This window comes from Ranitomeya variabilis, chromosome 6 (genome assembly GCF_051348905.1).
Source record: "Ranitomeya variabilis isolate aRanVar5 chromosome 6, aRanVar5.hap1, whole genome shotgun sequence".
In the NCBI taxonomy this organism is placed as follows: Eukaryota; Metazoa; Chordata; class Amphibia; order Anura; family Dendrobatidae; genus Ranitomeya; species Ranitomeya variabilis.
Genome location: NC_135237.1, coordinates 235,657,518 through 235,678,691, shown reverse-complemented (window position 1 = coordinate 235,678,691; position 21,174 = coordinate 235,657,518). Strand labels below are relative to the sequence as shown.

Here is a 21,174-nt window from a genome sequence, read left to right as displayed (position 1 = left end):
TTCAGAAGTCAGTGGCCACTTAGTGACTGGAGACTTTGAAAATTGAATAATCCATTTAATGCTCCTAACATAAATAAAAACAGGAGTAACCCTTAACTTGTTAGATGGCACAACACTTTCTTAATGGATTATCACGTGTTCCCTCACAATGGCTAAGGGTGTGATATGCACACTTTAAGTATTTGGATGCAGAAATCTCTGCACCATTTCTGCATCTCTTGCCATAAAAAATGCAGCGGCAAAAATGCAAATTGTGGGCTTATATTAGCAGACCTGGAAGGTCCTTGGTTATTTGGCCCTCCCCAGCCTAAAAATAGAAGTCAACAGCCACCCCAGAATTGGCGCATCACATGAGATGCTCAAAATCTGGCGCTTTGCATGCACTCTTCCCAATTGCTCTGGTGTGGTGGCAATCAGGGTAATGGTGGTTGGGGTTAATGACAGCTAAGAATTGTCCAAAAACAAAGCTGGCATCAAGCCCTGGAGTTAGAAATAGAGAGGTGTCTATCAGACACCCCCATCACTAAACCAGTAATCAAAAAATAAAACACATACAGATCTTTATTTAAATGGATACTCATCCATACTTTCCCTAGTTCACAATGTAAAAATTTGTTTTACCCCCCCATAAGGTCCTCATATTTCTGCCCCTATAATGTCCTCAGATTTCTGCACCCTATAATGTCCTCAGATTTCTGCCCCCCATAATGTCCTCAGATTTCTGCCCCCCATAATGTCCTCAGATTTCTGCCCCATAATGTGCTCAGATTTCTGCCCCCTTAATGTGCTCAGATTTCCCCCCCCCCTATAATGGCCTCAGATTTCTGCCCCTATAATGTCCTCAGATTTCTGCCCCCATAATGTGCTCAGATTTCTGCCCCCATAATGTGCTCAGAGTTCTGCACCCATAATATCCTGATTTCTGCCCCATAAAGTGCCCATATTTATGCCCCCATAATGTCCTAATTTCTGCCCCCATCCCCCCCCCATATGTTCCTCAGATTTCTCCACCAAGTGCAACTGCACTCACCCATCCAGCTCCCTGGCTTTGCTTCAGTCCTCTCACACAGTCAATTACATTTACTCCCTCTGCACCCTCCCTATCCTTATGTCTGCAGGCAGGCTCCATATAGCCGACCCCAACCAGCCCTTTAGCCACCTTAAAATTCAAACATTAATCTTCTGTCTTCGGTGTCTTCAGCTCCATTACCCCACCGTCTGGAGCTGGAGCACTTACCAGCAACGCTGCCTGTGCCCTCTGTGTCTGTGAAGAGCCGGCGTGTGATGTCAGCAGCATGATCATGTGACCTGATCACGCTGCTGGCGCTTCACTGATGCGGAAGTGCCGGTGGTCAGGCAGGGCTTACAAAGAGATCAAGGCAGGCAAGCCAAGGGTGCTAGCGTCTCTAGTACACCTGGGATTCGGAACCGACCTGTAGCACGCTCTCTGAGCCGGCTGTCAATTTGACAGCCGGCTCAGAACGGGAGAATCTCAGTGTGCAGGTGGCAGAATGCCGCCGACGGGGAGCCTCCTCCTTGGACCACCACATTAGGCGGCCTGCTGGCACCCCCTGTCAGCTGCCCCCCCCCCTGAATATGCCACTGACTTCAGGTCAGCACTGTGTTTCTCTCCGGCCTCCCCTCCCCCTCCTGACCATGCCGACGACAGAGCTCAGAGCTTGGCTTGGAGCAGTGCAGGAGCCGCAGACACCTCTTCGCTTCCATTAGCACTTTCATCACTGCTAGCTTCAGCGACTGCACAGCTCTCCTGGCCGCATGTTGCAGCAGCCTGACCCGGTCCATGCTGGTGGGCGGGGCTTACTGCTGTTAGGCTCCAGAAGCAGGGTCTGAGTGCAGGTCAGGTAAATGGACTCCATATAGTATATATAGTATAATGTACTCCCCATAGGCCTCTATAGTATAATGAATTCCCCATGGGCATACTCTATAGGGTATAATGCATCCTTCATAGGCCGACTCCATAGTATTCTGCATTCTCTATAGGCAGACTCTATATAGTATAATGCACTCCCCATAGGCAGACTCTATAGTATAATGCAACCCCTCCATAGGCAGACTCTATATTATAATGCACACCCCATAAGCAGACTCTATAGTATAATGAAACCCCCCATAGGCAGAGTCTATAGCAGTGTTCCCCAACTCCAGTCCTCAAGAGCCACCAACAGGTCATGTTTTCAGGATTTCCTTAGTATTGCACAGGTGATTGAATTATTAGCTGTGCAGATACTGCAATTATCACCTAGGCAATGCTAATACCCATAGGCAGAATATATAGTATAATACAGCCCCCAATGGGCAGACTCTATATAGTATAATGCAGCCCCCCATAGGCAGACTATACAGTACAATGCAGCCCCCAATGGCAGACTCTATATAATATAATGCACCCCTCCACAGGCAGACTCTATAGTATAATACAGCCCCCATTGGCAGATTCCATAATGCACCCCCCAAAGGCAGACTCTATAGTATAATGCAGCCCCCCATTGGCAGACTCTATATTATAATACAGCCCCCCTGTGGGCATACTCTATAGTAGGCTGGCTACATAATGCACCCCCCACAAGCAGACTCTATAGTATAATACAGCCCACCCATCAAAGGCAGACTCTATAGTATAATACAGCCCCCCCACCGTAGGCAGACTCCATAGTATAATACAGCCCCCCACCATAGGCAAACTCTAGTATAATACAGCCCCCCCGTAGGCAGACTCCATAATGCACCCCCCAACAGGCAGACTCTATAGTATAATACAGCCCCCCACCATAGGCAGACTCTATAGAAGGCAGACTCTAAATTTAATGCAGCCCCATAAAAACAATAAATACATACTCCCCTCTATTCCTCCTGGTTCCACCGCTGCTCCGAGTGTACGCACATATCAGGACAGTGGGCGCCAAGTAGTGACGTCATTGTGAGCCCTGTCAGTGTCGGTGACATCAGACGCTGACAGGGGATGATGGGAGAGGGAGCGTAATGCTCCTTCTCTCATCAATGCAGTCAGCTGTAATGGCATCAGCTGATACAGTTGAAACTGTGATGATGGGCGGGGGGCCCATTACTAGCAGCGGGCCCCCCTCCTGCTCAGGGGCCACATAGCGGCTGGGTGGCAGAGCAGGGAGGGTCGTGTCTCCCTGCTCTGCCACAGAGTGTAACTGTATGGGCGCGCTCTGCAGGCCAATGCAATATAGTAGCGTAGCTCTGGGTGGGCCCCCTCAGAGCGCGAGGGCCAGGGCGACCGCCATCTCCTCCCCCTCCAGTTGCTATGCTACTGCTTTGATTCAAAATTACATGATATTGTTAAGTGCTTGGTGACTACTTTCTGTAAATATTGGATTCTTTTTAATTCAGATTTTGTTTGTGCATATCAGTAATGTGAATATTTTTCTAAAACCTGTGACTAAAAGATTTATATTTTTCTTGCATTAGTCCGTTTATGTAACTTCTTTTTAATTTTTAATATAGGGAAATATGCCATGCGAGACCTGGTTCACCGTCTTCCAGGTGGAAACAACGGCAACACCTTAACTAGCAAGACTATGACTGACGACACTGTAACTGCCATCTGCTGTACTCTTCATGAAGTCATTACTAAGAATATGGAGAACGCAAAAGCCCTAAGAGATGCAGGAGGCATTGAGAAATTAGTTGCCATTTCTAAAAGCAAAGGAGACAAGTAAGGACACTATTTACATTTGTCTGTATTTCTGCTTCATTTCTCTTTTTTTTTATTAAGTGTCCTTGTCATGAAAGCCTTTTTCTAGTGGGTTGTACTTTTGCACAATTTTGATTACGGCATTTCTCATTTATTCTTACCCACCATATTCCTTTCACTAGAAAAAATATATTTAACTAATAAGAAGCAGGCTATAAACTTATAATAAGATAATGTTCTATGAATATAACATTGTAACTGAAACTCTAGTTTCAGTTCAGCTTAATTAATTAGATTTATGTGCGGTGATCAGCATAAATGAGTACACCCCCTTTGAAAAAGTAAGATGTTAATCAATATATTACTGAATACAAGATCAATTTCCAAAATTTTGACAACGCTGAATTTAATAAAACATTTTTTAACCCATAACATAAAAGCTGGGGAAGGAAGGAGCACCGTTAGGCTACTTCAACACACGATTGGCTTGAATTGAGATCGACACCATGTCGCACTTGGAGAGCCCCTGATGTGCCTAAAAAGTGGAAATACCCCCACATGTGATCCGATTTTGGAAACTAAACCCCACAAGGAACTCATCTAGATGTGTGATGAGCATTTAGAACCCCCTAGTGATTTACAGAGGTTTATAACGTAGAGCACGAGTGGACAATTGATTTTCCTGGGGGGTCACATAATTGTTGTGGTGTGAAAAACAAAAAGGTTAAAATTAATTAAGCTCAATATTAATATCAACTTATTGATTATAATTATGATATTAATAAATATATTAATATTAATTATATCACTTAATATTGATCAGAATTAAGTATGCTTGACATCCCCCTATATATCGTTTGGACCCAAATATCGCCTATTTAATATATCATAAGATGCCCACACAGCCTCCCCATGTCCAGCTCCTGAGGCCCACATAGCCTCCCCATGTCCAGCATCTGAGGCCCACATAGCCTCCCCATGTCCAGCATCTGAGGCCCACACAGCCTCCCCATGTCCAGCATCTGAACCCCACACAGCCTCACCATGGCCACCATGTGAGCCCCTCACAGCCTCCCTATGGCCATACCTCCAAACTTTTGAAGATGGGAAAGAGGGATAAAGTTTATGGCGCGCAAATTTTAGGCCACGCCTCTGACCACACCTATTCATAACTAGCCACACCCATATCCACGTCCCAACCACACCCATTTAGCACTGCTGATCACACGGATCATAAAGAATAATTATAAACAAAATAATATGGCCACACAGTGTTCCATACTGTATAATGGCCACACATGATGCTCCATACTGTATAATGGCCACACATGATGCTCCATACTGTATAATGGCCACACATGTTGCTCCTTAGTGTATAATGGCCCCACATGATGCTCCATACTGTACAATGGCCCCACATGATGCTCCATACTGTATAATGGCCCCACATGATGCTCCATACTGTATAATGGCCCCACATGATGCTCCATACTGTACAATGGCCCCACATGATGCTCCATACTGTACAATGGCCCCACATGATGCTCCATACTGTATAATGGCCATACAGTGCTCCATACTGTATAATGGCCATACAGTGCTCCATACTGCATAATGGCCACACATGATGCTCCATACTGTATAATGGCCACACATGATGCTCCATACTGTATAATGGCCCCACATGATGCTCCATACTGTATAATGGCCACACATGATGCTCCATACTGTATAATGGCCACACATGATGCTCCATACTGTATAATGGCCACACATGATGCTCCATACTGTATAATGGCCACACATGTTGCTCCATAGTGTATAATGGCCCCACATGATGCTCCATACTGTACAATGGCCCCACATGATGCTCCATACTGTATAATGGCCCCACATGATGCTCCATACTGTATAATGGCCCCACATGATGCTCCATACTGTACAATGGCCCCACATGATGCTCCATACTGTACAATGGCCCCACATGATGCTCCATACTGTATAATGGCCATACAGTGCTCCATACTGTATAATGGCCACACATGATGCTCCATACTGCATAATGGCCACACATGATGCTCCATACTGTATAATGGCCACACATGATGCTCCATACTGTATAATGACCACACATGATGCTCCATACTGTATATTGGCCGCACATGATACTTTGTACCCTTTAATGGCCACACATAGCTACTCCTACACACGCGGCTGCACTCCGTACACACGCGCTTCGCTCCATACACCTCGTACACACGCGGCTCCGCTCCGTACACCTCGTACGCATTTAGCTCCGCTCCGTACACCTCGTACACACACACGCTCCGCTCCGTACACCTCATACACACACGGCTCCGCTCCATACACCTCATACACATTCAGCTCCGCTCCATACACCTCGTACACACACGCGCTCCGCTCCATACACCTCGTACACACACGGCTCTGCTCCGTACACCTCGTACACACACGGCTCTGCTCCGTACACCTCGTACACACAAGGCTCTGCTCCGTACACCTCGTACACACACGGCTCCGTTCCATACACTTCGTACACATTCAGCTCCGCTCCATACACCTCGTACACATTCAGCTCCGCTTCGCTCCATACACCTCGTACACACATGGCTCCACTCCGTACACCTCGTACACACACGGCTCTGCTCCGTACACCTCGTACACACGGCTCCGCTCCATACACCTTGTACACACACGTGTTATGACCTGGTGGTTAAGGAGCAACATGGGACGAGCTCTGAGGAGATGGTATCTTTACTGACCGCAGTTCCTGAACCTAACACAACACTAGAAGTAGCCGTGGAATGTTCCTGTCACTCCCTAGACATCTCGTCACAGCCAGAGAACTAACTACCCCTAAAGATGGAAACAGGAAAGCTATCTTGTCTCAGAGAAAATCCCCAAAGGACAGACAGCCCCCCACAAATATGGACTGTGAGTGGAGAGGGAAATGACATACACAGAATGAAACCAGGATTTAGCAAAGGAGGCCACTAGGGTTGAGCGACTTTCATTTTTTTAAGATCGAGTAGGGTTTTGGGAAACCCGATTTTGTCCAGAGTCGAGTCGAGTGCAGTCGGCCGATTATCGCTAAAAGTCGGGGATCGACCGAAACACGAAACCCAATGCAAGTCAATGGGGAAGCATAGTCGGCAGTGAGTGGAGGCCAGGAAAACACCTACAGTGCCCATTTTAATGCCAAAAACATCCATTCTTGTTTCTGAAGCTTGCCAATCTTAATTAACTGTATAATAATAGTTGGGCATAGGGAATTGGGTGAAAGTTGTGGGGGGAGTAGGGCTGGCTCAAGTTTTTCGTGGGCCCAGGAAATGCGGACTACGTCACGGCGGTGTTGCAGGGAAAGGTAAGTATTTAAAAGTTGCAAGTGCTGTGATCCTGAGCAAGCAGGGGGGGGGCCCACTCGTTCGCATTGCCACTGGCACAGGGCCCCTCAAAGTACGGCGGTGTGTTTGCATGGCGGGGGCGCCTCCCACCAGCAGCGACACTTTTGCGTACTCTGAGGGGCCCTGTGCCAGTGACGTCGCCAACGAGTATGCCCCCCCACCTGATGAAGGAACCTGCACTTTCATCTGCACCTTCCTCTTTGTCCCTGTGTAAGGTGGTATAACATGCGGGAAGGGGAACCTTACTTTCAGCAGGGACAGATTCTGGCTGTGTAGAGTACAAGGGGAATGTAGTGGTCTAGGTCAATGTACCAGCAGACTCATTTAGCAGTGGCTGGGCAATGGGCAGGATGAGGAGGAAACAGATATAGGGCCAAAGAATAAAGTAGGCTACATGCAGTTCAAAATTGGTAACAGGACTAAACAGGCGGCATTGCTTTGTTCAGTGGAGTAGCAAACCCAAGAGCAGCAGACACTGTTTCAAGGGCCTAACCACACTAGTAGGCCAAATGCAGTTTAATATCTGATAGTATAGGGCGAAAGCCAGAATGTGGAAGCTCAGCTTTGTTCAGTTGAGGACAACACCAGGGAGGGGCAGACACCTTTAGTAGGCCGGAAAAGCCTATTGCATTTTTTAAAATGGTAATTTGGAGCAGAAGGTTGAAGCTCAGCTTTATTTACTTGAGGGCAACACCAGGGAGGGGCAGAAGCCGTTAGTAGGCCCTAACCACCATTTTTTTTTTTTAAACCACATAATGAGAGCCGGAAGGTTGAAGCTCAGCTTTATTTAGTTGAGGACAACACCAGGGAGGGGCACACAGACAGACACCTTTAGTAGGCCTGAAAAGCCTATTGCATTTTTCAAAATGGTAATTTGGAGCAGAAGGTTGAAGCTCAGCTTTATTTAGTTGAGGGCAACACCAGGGAGGGGCAGAAGCCGTTAGTAGGCCCTAACCACCATTTTTTTTTTAAAACCACATAATGAGAGCCGGAAGGTTGAAGCTCAGCTTTATTTAGTTGAGGACAACACCAGGGAGGGGCAGAAGCCGTTAGTAGGCCCTAACCACCATTTTTTTTTTTTAAACCACATAATGAGAGCCGGAAGGTTGAAGCTCAGCTTTATTTAGTTGAGGACAACACCAGGGAGGGGCACACAGACAGACACCTTTAGTAGGCCTGAAAAGCCTATTGCATTTTTCAAAATGGTAATTTGGAGCAGAAGGTTGAAGCTCAGCTTTATTTAGTTGAGGGCAACACCAGGGAGGGGCAGAAGCCGTTAGTAGGCCCTAACCACCATTTTTTTTTTAAAACCACATAATGAGAGCCGGAAGGTTGAAGCTCAGCTTTATTTAGTTGAGGACAACACCAGGGAGGGGCAGAAGCCGTTAGTAGGCCCTAACCACCATTTTTTTTTTTTAAACCACATAATGAGAGCCGGAAGGTTGAAGCTCAGCTTTATTTAGTTGAGGACAACACCAGGGAGGGGCAGAAGCCGTTAGTAGGCCCTAACCACCATTTTTTTTTTTAAAACCACATAATGAGAGCCGGAAGGTTGAAGCTCAGCTTTATTTAGTTGAGGACAACACCAGGGAGGGGCAGAAGCCGTTAGTAGGCCCTAACCACCATTTTTTTTTTTAAAACCACATAATGAGAGCCGGAAGGTTGAAGCTCAGCTTTATTTAGTTGAGGACAACACCAGGGAGGGGCAGAAGCCGTTAGTAGGCCCTAACCACCATTTTTTTTTTTTAAACCACATAATGAGAGCCGGAAGGTTGAAGCTCAGCTTTATTTAGTTGAGGACAACACCAGGGAGGGGCACACAGACAGACACCTTTAGTAGGCCTGAAAAGCCTATTGCATTTTTCAAAATGGTAATTTGGAGCAGAAGGTTGAAGCTCAGCTTTATTTAGTTGAGGGCAACACCAGGGAGGGGCAGAAGCCGTTAGTAGGCCCTAACCACCATTTTTTTTTTAAAACCACATAATGAGAGCCGGAAGGTTGAAGCTCAGCTTTATTTAGTTGAGGACAACACCAGGGAGGGGCAGAAGCCGTTAGTAGGCCCTAACCACCATTTTTTTTTTTAAAACCACATAATGAGAGCCGGAAGGTTGAAGCTCAGCTTTATTTAGTTGAGGACAACACCAGGGAGGGGCAGAAGCCGTTAGTAGGCCCTAACCACCATTTTTTTTTTTAAAACCACATAATGAGAGCCGGAAGGTTGAAGCTCAGCTTTATTTAGTTGAGGACAACACCAGGGAGGGGCAGAAGCCGTTAGTAGGCCCTAACCACCATTTTTTTTTTTTAAACCACATAATGAGAGCCGGAAGGTTGAAGCTCAGCTTTATTTAGTTGAGGACAACACCAGGGAGGGGCACACAGACAGACACCTTTAGTAGGCCTGAAAAGCCTATTGCATTTTTCAAAATGGTAATTTGGAGCAGAAGGTTGAAGCTCAGCTTTATTTAGTTGAGGGCAACACCAGGGAGGGGCAGAAGCCGTTAGTAGGCCCTAACCACCATTTTTTTTTTAAAACCACATAATGAGAGCCGGAAGGTTGAAGCTCAGCTTTATTTAGTTGAGGACAACACCAGGGAGGGGCAGAAGCCGTTAGTAGGCCCTAACCACCATTTTTTTTTTTTAAACCACATAATGAGAGCCGGAAGGTTGAAGCTCAGCTTTATTTAGTTGAGGACAACACCAGGGAGGGGCAGAAGCCGTTAGTAGGCCCTAACCACCATTTTTTTTTTTAAAACCACATAATGAGAGCCGGAAGGTTGAAGCTCAGCTTTATTTAGTTGAGGACAACACCAGGGAGGGGCAGAAGCCGTTAGTAGGCCCTAACCACCATTTTTTTTTTTAAAACCACATAATGAGAGCCGGAAGGTTGAAGCTCAGCTTTATTTAGTTGAGGACAACACCAGGGAGGGGCAGAAGCCGTTAGTAGGCCCTAACCACCATTTTTTTTTTTAAAACCACATAATGAGAGCCGGAAGGTTGAAGCTCAGCTTTATTTAGTTGAGGACAACACCAGGGAGGGGCAGAAGCCGTTAGTAGGCCCTAACCACCATTTTTTTTTTTTAAACCACATAATGAGAGCCGGAAGGTTGAAGCTCAGCTTTATTTAGTTGAGGGCAACACCAGGGAGGGGCAGAAGCCGTTAGTAGGCCCTAACCAAAGTTGAAGGCCAAATGCAGTTTAATTTCTGATACTATAGGCCGAAAGCCAGAAGGTGGAAGTTCCGATTTAGACAGTGGAGGACAATTTGAATTAGGGACTGCAGACAGACTTAGTAGGCTGTCCCCTGTGGACCATGCATCCACCACATTAACCCATTGCGCCGTAATGGACACGTAATCTTCCGTGGCCATGCCTACAGGTCCATGCGTCTGTTGTCAGGTGCACCTTTGTACTCACAGATTGCCAGAGTGCATGGACAATGCGGTCTTCTACATGCTGGTGGAGGGTTGGGATGGCTTTTCTCGCAAAAGAAGTGTCGACTGGTTAGCTTGTAGCGTGGTACAGCGTAGTCCATCATGGCCTTATTAATAGTAAATAAAATATATAACTAGGCTCTATGAACTTTTAAATAGGTTCCAGGGGTACACGGGCAGCAGTGGTCTGGTCAGTGGAGGAGTATTTAAAGTAGGGACCGCAGACAGGCTATCAAAGGCCTAAAATAACAAACAATAGGCTCATGGCAGTTTCACAGCGGTTACATGGATACACGGGCAGGCAGCTTGGTGGTCAGTGGAGGAGTATTGCAAGTAGGGGCCGCAGACAGGCTATCAAAGGCCTAACATAACAAACAATAGGCTCATGGCAGTTTCACAGCGGTTACATGGATACACGGGCAGGCAGCTTGGTGGTCAGTGGAGGAGTATTGCAAGTAGGGGCTGCAGACAGGCTATCAAAGGCCTAAAATAACAAACAGTAGGCAGTCATGGCAGTTTTACATCGGTTACATGGATACACAGGCAGGCACTCCAGGCAGCATTGTGGTCAGTGGAGGAGTATTGCAAGTAGGGGCCGCAGACAGGCTATCAAAGGCCTAAAATAACAAACAATAGGCTCATGGCAGTTTTACAGCGGTTACATGGATACACGGGCAGGCAGCTTGGTGGTCAGTGGAGGAGTATTTAAAGTAGGGACCGCAGACAGGCTTCAAAGGCCTAACATAAGAAAATGGGCTGGCTGTAGGCACTTTATAATTGGTTCCAGGGGTACACGGGCAGCAGTGGTCTGGTCAGTGGAGGAGTATTTAAAGTAGGGACCGCAGACAGGCTATCAAAGGCCTAACATAACAAACAATAGGCTCATGGCAGTTTCACAGCGGTTACATGGATACACGGGCAGGCAGCTTGGTGGTCAGTGGAGGAGTATTGCAAGTAGGGGCTGCAGACAGGCTATCAAAGGCCTAAAATAACAAACAGTAGGCAGTCATGGCAGTTTTACATCGGTTACATGGATACACAGGCAGGCACTCCAGGCAGCATTGTGGTCAGTGGAGGAGTATTGCAAGTAGGGACCGCAGACAGGCTTCAAAGGCCTAACATAAAAAAATGGGCTGGCTGTAGGCACTTTATAATTGGTTCCAGGGGTACACGGGCAGCAGTGGTCTGGTCAGTGGAGGAGTATTTAAAGTAGGGACCGCAGACAGGCTATCAAAGGCCTAAAATAACAAACAATAGGCTCATGGCAGTTTCACAGCGGTTACATGGATACACGGGCAGGCAGCTTGGTGGTCAGTGGAGGAGTATTGCAAGTAGGGGCCGCAGACAGGCTATCAAAGGCCTAAAATAACAAACAATAGGCTCATGGCAGTTTTACAGCGGTTACATGGATACACAGGCAGCTTGGTGGTGAGTGGAGGAGTAGTGCAAGGAGTGTCTGTCCCAGTACTCCCAAAATATAAATAGATGTTAATGTCTCGCAAAACAACCAAAACAAAAAAAAAAGGTGGCATACTTAGGTACAGGGGTGGGCTCATCTACTGAGTTTCTGACATAGTAATTTGGCAGTAACTATTTAATGGTGCCAATATAGGACACAGACTACTTTAAGTTGCATCATAGATGTCTACAAATTTGTATTGTCAGTGCCAGACATTGAATGATGTCAGCGAATAGACTAAAGATTGGTGGAGCTGTGCGACATAATTTTGCACGTGGTAGAGCCCAGTTTGAGCTGGGGTAGGGGGGAACTCTCTTGAGGCCGGCGGGACCGCCCCAGGGCCACTCATGTTACAACGGTGTGTCTGACGTTGGGTGCGCACCACCACCGCCAGAGACACTACATTGTACTATGAGGGACCCAGTAGCAATGCCGTCAACCAAAAGCGAGCACACCCACCTCTTCAGACAAACAGCAGTCTCACGGGTGCTTGCGCCAAGTCGCGATACCACGGCCCCGTGTGGGGAGTTTTGCCATTTAGGGAGGTGTAAACATGTCGTATGCTGTACAATCAGCTGCAGCAAATTAGACATTAGAAAAGTAATTCACAGGCAAGAGCTTTTCATAGGAAAGCTAGGTGTCGGCCGGGCAAGGTGGGGCAAAAGATTTCGAAATCCAGTTGTGGTTCATTTTAATGAATGTTAGATCGTCAACATTTTGGGTAGCCAGACGAGTCCTTTTTTCGGTTAATATTGAACCTGCAGCACTGAATACTCTTTCTGATAGGACACTTGCTGCCGGGCAAGCAAGCTCCTGCAATGCATATTCTGCCAATTCTGGCCAGGTGTCTAATTTGGAGGCCCAGTAATCAAATGGGAATGACGGTTGAGGGAGAACATCGATAAGGGATGAAAAATAGTTAGTAACCATACTGGACAAATGTTGTCTCCTGTCACTTTCAATTGATGCAGCAGTACCTGTCCTGTCTGCGGTCATAGCAAAATCACTCCACAACCTGGTCAGAAAACCCCTCTGTCCAATGCCACTTCTGATGTGTGCACCCCTAACACTCCTAGTCTGCTGCCCCCTGGAGCTCGTGTGAGAACGATCACGTGCGCTGTGTGCTGGGAATGCCTGAAGCAAACGGTCAACAAGAGTTGATTGTTTGGTTGCTAATATTAGTTCCAAGTTCTCATGTGGCATAATATTTTGCAATTTGCCTTTATAGCGTGGATCAAGGAGGCAGGCCAACCAGTAATCGTCATCGTTCATCATTTTCGTAATGCGTGTGTCCCTTTTTAGGATACGTAAGGCATAATCCGCCATGTGGGCCAAAGTTCCAGTTGTCAAATCTCCGGTTGTGATTGGTTGAGGGGCAGTTGCAGGCAAATCTACGTCACTTGTGTCCCTCAAAAAACCAGAACCCGGCCGTGACACGCAACCAAATTCCTGTGCCCCCGGGAAAGGTTCGGCATTAAAAATATACTCATCCCCATCATCCTCCTCGTCCTCCACCTCCTCTTCGCCCGCTACCTCGTCCTGTACACTGCCCTGACCAGACAATGGCTGACTGTCATCAAGGCTTTCCTCTTCCTCTGGTGCAGACGCCTGCTCCTTTATGTGCGTCAAACTTTGCATCAGCAGACGCATTAGGGGGATGCTCATGCTTATTACGGCGTTGTCTGCACTAACCAGCCGTGTGCATTCCTCAAAGCACTGAAGGACTTGACACATGTCTTGTATCTTAGACCACTGCACACCTGACAACTCCATGTCTGCCATCCTACTGCCTGCCCGTGTATCCTCCCACAAATAAATAACAGCACGCCTCTGTTCGCACAGTCTCTGAAGCATGTGCAGTGTTGAGTTCCACCTTGTTGCAACGTCTATGATTAGGCGATGCTGGGGAAGGTTCAAAGACCGCTGATAGGTCTGCATACGGCTGGCGTGTACAGGCGAACGTCGGATATGTGAGCAAAGTGCACGCACTTTGAGGAGCAGGTCGGAGAACCCAGGATAAGTTTTCAATAAGCACTGCACCACCAGGTTTAAGGTGTGAGCCAGGCAAGGAATGTGTTTCAGTTGGGAAAGGGAGATGGCAGCCATGAAATTCCTTCCGTTATCACTCACTACCTTGCCTGCCTCAAGATCTACTGTGCCCAGCCACGACTGCGTTTCTTGTTGCAAGAACTCGGACAGAACTTCCGCGGTGTGTCTATTGTCGCCCAAGCACTTCATAGCCAATACAGCCTGCTGACGCTTGGCAGTAGCTGGCCCATAATGGGACAACTGGTGTGCAACAGTGTCATCTGCCGATGGAGTGGTTGGCAGACTGCGTTCTGTGGAAGAGCTGTAGCTTCTGCAGGAGGACGAGGAGGAGGAGGAGGAGGGGGTGCGAACGCCTACAGCCAACTGTTTCCTAGACCGTGGGCTAGGCACAACTGTCCCTAAATTGATGTCGCCTGTGGACCCTGCATCCACCACATTCACCCAGTGTGCCGTGATGGACACATAACGTCCCTGGCCATGCCTACTGGTCCATGCATCTGTAGTCAGGTGCACCTTTGTACTCACAGATTGCCTGAGTGCATGGACGATGCGCTGTTTAACATGCTGGTGCAGGGCTGGGATGGCTTTTCTGGAAAAAAAGTGTCGACTGGGTAGCTCGTATCGTGGTTCAGCGTACTCCATCAGGGCTTTGAAAGCTTCGCTTTCAACTAACCGGTAGGGCATCATCTCTAACGAGATTAGTCTAGCTATGTGGGCGTTAAAACCCTGTGTACGCGGATGCGAGGATAAGTACTTCCTTTTTCTAACCAGAGTCTCATGTAGGGTGAGCTGGACTGGAGAGCTGGAGATCGTGGAACTTTCGGGTGTGCCGGTGTACATGGCAGACTGAGAGACGGTTGGAGACGGTATTGTTTCCGCCGGTGCCCTAGATGCAATATTTCCTCCTACAAAACTGGTGATTCCCTGACCCTGACTGCTTTTGGCTGGCAAAGAAACCTGCACAGATACTGCCTGTGGTGCGGAAAATGGTGGCCTTACAGTGACGGAAGGGATGTTGCGTTGCTGACTAGCTTCATTGGCCGAGGGTGCTACAACCTTGAGGGACGTTTGGTAGTTAGTCCAGGCTTGAAAATGCATGGTGGTTAAGTGTCTATGCATGCAACTAGTATTTAGACTTTTCAGATTCTGACCTCTGCTTAAGCTAGTTGAACATTTTTGACAGATGACTTTGCGCTGATCAGTTGGATGTTGTTTAAAAAAATGCCAGACTGCACTCTTCCTAGACTCGGATCCCTTTTCAGGGATTGCAGACTGAGCTTTAACCGGATGGCAACGCTGTGCTCCAACAGGTTTTGGCTTTGACACGCGTTTTGGGCCAGATACGGGCCCGGCAGATGTAACCTGTTGCGATGTTGATGCCTGCTGCGGCCCCTCCTCCACCTCCGCTTCTGAACTACTGCCGCCTGCACCCTGTTCCCCCAATGGCTGCCAATCGGGGTCAATAACTGGGTCATCTATTACCTCCTCTTCGAGCTCGTGTGCAACTTCGTCTGTGTCACTGTGTCGGTCGGTGGTATAGCGTTCGTGGCGGGGCAACATAGTCTCATCAGGGTCTGATTGTGGATCTGTACCCTGAGAGGGCAATGTGGTGGTCTGAGTCAAAGGAGCAGCATAGTACTCTGGCTGTGGCTGTGCATCAGTGCACTCCATGTCAGAATATACTTGTAATGGGCATGGCCTGTTAAATGTTTCACTTTCTAAGCCAGGGACGGTATGTGTAAAGAGCTCCATGGAGTGACCCGTTGTGTCGCCTGCTGCATCCTTCTCTCTTGTTGTAGTTTTTGCTGAGGAGGACAAGGAAGCGACTTGTCCCTGACCGTGAACATCCACAAGCGACGCGCTGCTTTTACATTTACCAGTTTCGGAAGAGGAGGCAAAAGAGCTAGAGGCTGAGTCTGCAATGTAAGCCAAAACTTGCTGTTGCTGCTCCGCCTTTAAAAGCGGTTTTCCTACTCCCAGAAAAGAGAGCGTTCGAGGCCTTGTGTAGCCTGACGACGAAACTGGCTCCACAGCTCCAGACTTAGGTGGAATATTTTTATCCCCACGACCACCTGATGCTCCTCTACCACTACCATCATTACCAGCTGACAATGAACGCCCACGACGACCTCTTGCACCAGACTTCCTCATTGTTTTAAAATCTTAACCAAAGTAACTTTATTTGTTGCTGTCAAACAACTTACACGGTGAGCTATAACTTCAGTATGATTTCAATATCCCTTAACAGGTTGGTGAGACCACAAGGAAAATCAGGCACAATGTTACACACTCTGTTTTCTGTGGCACAAAATCACAGAGATGACACACACGCAGGACTGTCACTCAAGCACTAATGTCAATATTAATCTCCCACCTAATTTATTTTTTTTTTTTTCTCAGGGAGACTTTAGAAACCAAATAATATTAAAAAAAAAAAAAAAAAAGGCTTTCTATGGCCCACAATTAGAGAGAGAGAGGTGGCACACCCAGGAGTCAAGACTGGCACACAAGCTGAGAGGGCAATATTACTCTCCCACTGTTTTTTTATGTATTTTTTGTTTTTTCAGGGAGACTTTAGAAACCCAATAATATTTTAAAAAAAAAATAAATAGGCTTTCTATGGCCCACTGAATGAGAGGGAGAGAGGTGGCACACCCAGGAGTCAAGACTGGCACACAAGCTGAAAGGGCAATATTACTCTCCCACTGTTTTTTTAGGTTTTTTTTTTTTTTTCAGGGAGACTTTAGAAACCCAATAATATTTTAAAAAAAAAATAAATAGGCTTTCTATGGCCCACTGAATGAAAGGGAGAGAGGTGGCACACCCAGGAGTCAAGACTGGCACACAAGCTGAAAGGGCAATATTACTCTCCCACTGTTTTTTTATGTATTTTTTGTTTTTTCAGGGAGACTTTAGAAACCCAATAATATTTAAAAAAAAAAATAAATAGGCTTTCTATGGCCCACTGAATGAGAGGGAGAGAGGTGGCACACCCAGGAGTCAAGACTGGCACACAAGCTGAAAGGGCAATATTACTCTCCCACTGTTTTTTTAGGTTTTTTTTTTTTTTTCAGGGAGACTTTAGAAACCAAATAATATTAAAAAAAAAAAATAAATAGGCTTGCTATAGCCCACTGAATGAGAGATAGCACACACAGCAGTGGCACACAAGCCCTGACTGAGGCCAATATTTTTCTCCCACTGATTGATGTAGTGTTTTTGTGTTGAGGTAGAATTTAGAACACAAATCACGGAAAAAATAAATAGGCTTTCTATGGCCCACTGAATGAAAGGGAGAGAGGTGGCACACCCAGGAGTCAAGACTGGCACACAAGCTGAAAGGGCAATATTACTCTCCCACTGTTTTTTTATGTATTTTTTGTTTTTTCAGGGAGACTTTAGAAACCCAATAATATTTTTAAAAAAAAATAAATAGGCTTTCTATGGCCCGCTGAATGAGAGGGAGAGAGGTGGCACACCCAGGAGTCAAGACTGGCACACAAGCTGAAAGGGCAATATTATTCTCCCACTGTTTTTTTAGGTTTTTTTTTTTTTTTCAGGGAGAATTAGAAACCAAATAATATTAAAAAAAAAAAATAAATAGGCTTTCTATGGCCCACTGAATGAGAGGGAGAGAGGTGGCACACCCAGGAGTCAAGACTGGCACACAAGCTGAAAGGGCAATATTACTCTCCCACTGTTTTTTTAGGTTTTTTTTTTTTTTTCAGGGAGACTTTAGAAACCAAATAATATTAAAAAAAAAAAATAAATAGGCTTGCTATAGCCCACTGAATGAGAGATAGCACACACAGCAGTGGCACACAAGCCCTGACTGAGGCCAATATTTTTCTCCCACTGATTGATGTAGTGTTTTTGTGTTGAGGTAGAATTTAGAACACAAATCACGGAAAAAATAAATAGGCTTTCTATGGCCCACTGAATGAAAGGGAGAGAGGTGGCACACCCAGGAGTCAAGACTGGCACACAAGCTGAAAGGGCAATATTACTCTCCCACTGTTTTTTTATGTATTTTTTGTTTTTTCAGGGAGACTTTAGAAACCCAATAATATTTAAAAAAAAAAATAAATAGGCTTTCTATGGCCCACTGAATGAAAGGGAGAGAGGTGGCACACCCAGGAGTCAAGACTGGCACACAAGCTGAAAGGGCAATATTACTCTCCCACTGTTTTTTTATGTATTTTTTGTTTTTTCAGGGAGACTTTAGAAACCCAATAATATTTAAAAAAAAAAATAAATAGGCTTTCTATGGCCCACTGAATGAGAGGGAGAGAGGTGGCACACCCAGGAGTCAAGACTGGCACACAAGCTGAAAGGGCAATATTACTCTCCCACTGTTTTTTTAGGTTTTTTTTTTTTTTTTCAGGGAGACTTTAGAAACCCAATAATATTTAAAAAAAAAAATAAATAGGCTTTCTATGGCCCACTGAATGAGAGGGAGAGAGGTGGCACACCCAGGAGTCAAGACTGGCACACAAGCTGAAAGGGCAATATTACTCTCCCACTGTTTTTTTAGGTTTTTTTTTTTTTTTCAGGGAGACTTTAGAAACCCAATAATATTTAAAAAAAAAAATAAATAGGCTTTCTATGGCCCACTGAATGAAAGGGAGAGAGGTGGCACACCCAGGAGTCAAGACTGGCACACAAGCTGAAAGGGCAATATTACTCTCCCACTGTTTTTTTATGTATTTTTTGTTTTTTCAGGGAGACTTTAGAAACCCAATAATATTTTTAAAAAAAAATAAATAGGCTTTCTATGGCCCGCTGAATGAGAGGGAGAGAGGTGGCACACCCAGGAGTCAAGACTGGCACACAAGCTGAAAGGGCAATATTATTCTCCCACTGTTTTTTTAGGTTTTTTTTTTTTTTTCAGGGAGAATTAGAAACCAAATAATATTAAAAAAAAAAAATAAATAGGCTTTCTATGGCCCACTGAATGAGAGGGAGAGAGGTGGCACACCCAGGAGTCAAGACTGGCACACAAGCTGAAAGGGCAATATTACTCTCCCACTGTTTTTTTAGGTTTTTTTTTTTTTTTCAGGGAGACTTTAGAAACCAAATAATATTAAAAAAAAAAAATAAATAGGCTTGCTATAGCCCACTGAATGAGAGATAGCACACACAGCAGTGGCACACAAGCCCTGACTGAGGCCAATATTTTTCTCCCACTGATTGATGTAGTGTTTTTGTGTTGAGGTAGAATTTAGAACACAAATCACGGAAAAAATAAATAGGCTTTCTATGGCCCACTGAATGAAAGGGAGAGAGGTGGCACACCCAGGAGTCAAGACTGGCACACAAGCTGAAAGGGCAATATTACTCTCCCACTGTTTTTTTATGTATTTTTTGTTTTTTCAGGGAGACTTTAGAAACCCAATAATATTTAAAAAAAAAAATAAATAGGCTTTCTATGGCCCACTGAATGAGAGGGAGAGAGGTGGCACACCCAGGAGTCAAGACTGGCACACAAGCTGAAAGGGCAATATTATTCTCCCACTGTTTTTTTAGGTTTTTTTTTTTTTTTCAGGGAGAATTAGAAACCAAATAATATTAAAAAAAAAAAATAAATAGGCTTTCTATGGCCCACTGAATGAGAGGGAGAGAGGTGGCACACCCAGGAGTCAAGACTGGCACACAAGCTGAAAGGGCAATATTACTCTCCCACTGTTTTTTTAGGTTTTTTTTTTTTTTTCAGGGAGACTTTAGAAACCAAATAATATTAAAAAAAAAAAAAAAAAAAAAAAAAATAGGCTTGCTATAGCCCACTGAATGAGAGATAGCACACACAGCAGTGGCACACAAGCCCTGACTGAGGCCAATATTTTTCTCCCACTGATTGATGTAGTGTTTTTGTGTTGAGGTAGAATTTAGAACACAAATCACGGAAAAAATAAATAGGCTTTCTATGGCCCACTGAATGAAAGGGAGAGAGGTGGCACACCCAGGAGTCAAGACTGGCACACAAGCTGAAAGGGCAATATTACTCTCCCACTGTTTTTTTATGTATTTTTTGTTTTTTCAGGGAGACTTTAGAAACCCAATAATATTTTTTAAAAAAAATAAATAGGCTTTCTATGGCCCACTGAATGAGAGGGAGAGAGGTGGCACACCCAGGAGTCAAGACTGGCACACAAGCTGAAAGGGCAATATTACTCTCCCACTGTTTTTTTAGGTTTTTTTTTTTTTCAGGGAGACTTTAGAAACCAAATAATATTAAAAAAAAAAAAAAAAAATAGGCTTGCTATAGCCCACTGAATGAGAGATAGCACACACAGCAGTGGCACACAAGCCCTGACTGAGGCCAATATTTTTCTCCCACTGATTGATGTAGTGTTTTTGTGTTGAGGTAGATTTTAGAACACAAATCACGGAAAAAATAAATAGGCTTTCTATGGCCCACTCAGTGAGAGATGGCACACACAGGGATGGCACTGTAGCAGAAATGCCAATCTTAATCTCCCACAAAAAAAAAAAAAAAAAAAAAAAAAAACTGTCCTACAATTACTATCTCCCTGCAGTAATGTAAGCCAGGTATGGCAGGCAGCAATAGGAGTGGACTGATGCACAAATTAAATAAAAAGTGTGGACAAACAAAAAAGATAGCTGTGCAGAAAGGAAGGAACAAGAGGATATGTGCTTTGAAAAAAGCAGTTGGTTTCCACAGTGGCGTACACACAGCAATACAGCTATCACGGAGCCTTCTAGGGCAGCCCAATGAGCTACAGCGCTGAGGGGAAAAAAAAAAAAAAATAGCTTCCACAGTCCCTGCACACCGAAGGTGGTGTTGGACAGTGGAAATCGCTGCAGCACAAGCGGTTTGGTGGTTAGTGGACCCTGCCTAACGCTCTCCCTGCTTCTGACGAAGCGGCAGCAACCTCTCCCTAAGCTCAGATCAGCAGCAGTAAGATGGCGGTCGGCGGGAACGCCCCTTTATAGCCCCTGTGACGCCGCAGACAGCAAGCCAATCACTGCAATGCCCTTCTCTAAGATGGTGGGGACCAGGATCTATGTCATCACGCTGCCCACACTCTGCGTTCACCTTCATTGGCTGAGAAATGGCGCTTTTCGCGTCATTGAAACGCGACTTTGGCGCGAAAGTCGCGTACCGCA

At 45.7% G+C, this 21,174-nt stretch overlaps 1 protein-coding gene across 13 annotated transcripts in view; it reads left to right on the top strand.

The window, feature by feature from the left end:
- Positions 1 to 21,174, top strand: part of CTNND2 (catenin delta 2) — a 3,400,942-nt gene that overhangs the window by 2,388,651 nt on the left and 991,117 nt on the right. For all 13 annotated transcript variants that reach the window (XM_077269511.1, XM_077269508.1, XM_077269506.1 and 10 more), the window contains one exon: positions 3,493 to 3,703. In XM_077269511.1, coding sequence (XP_077125626.1) covers positions 3,493 to 3,703 — 211 coding nt within the window. The remainder of the gene's footprint in view (positions 1 to 3,492; positions 3,704 to 21,174) is intronic.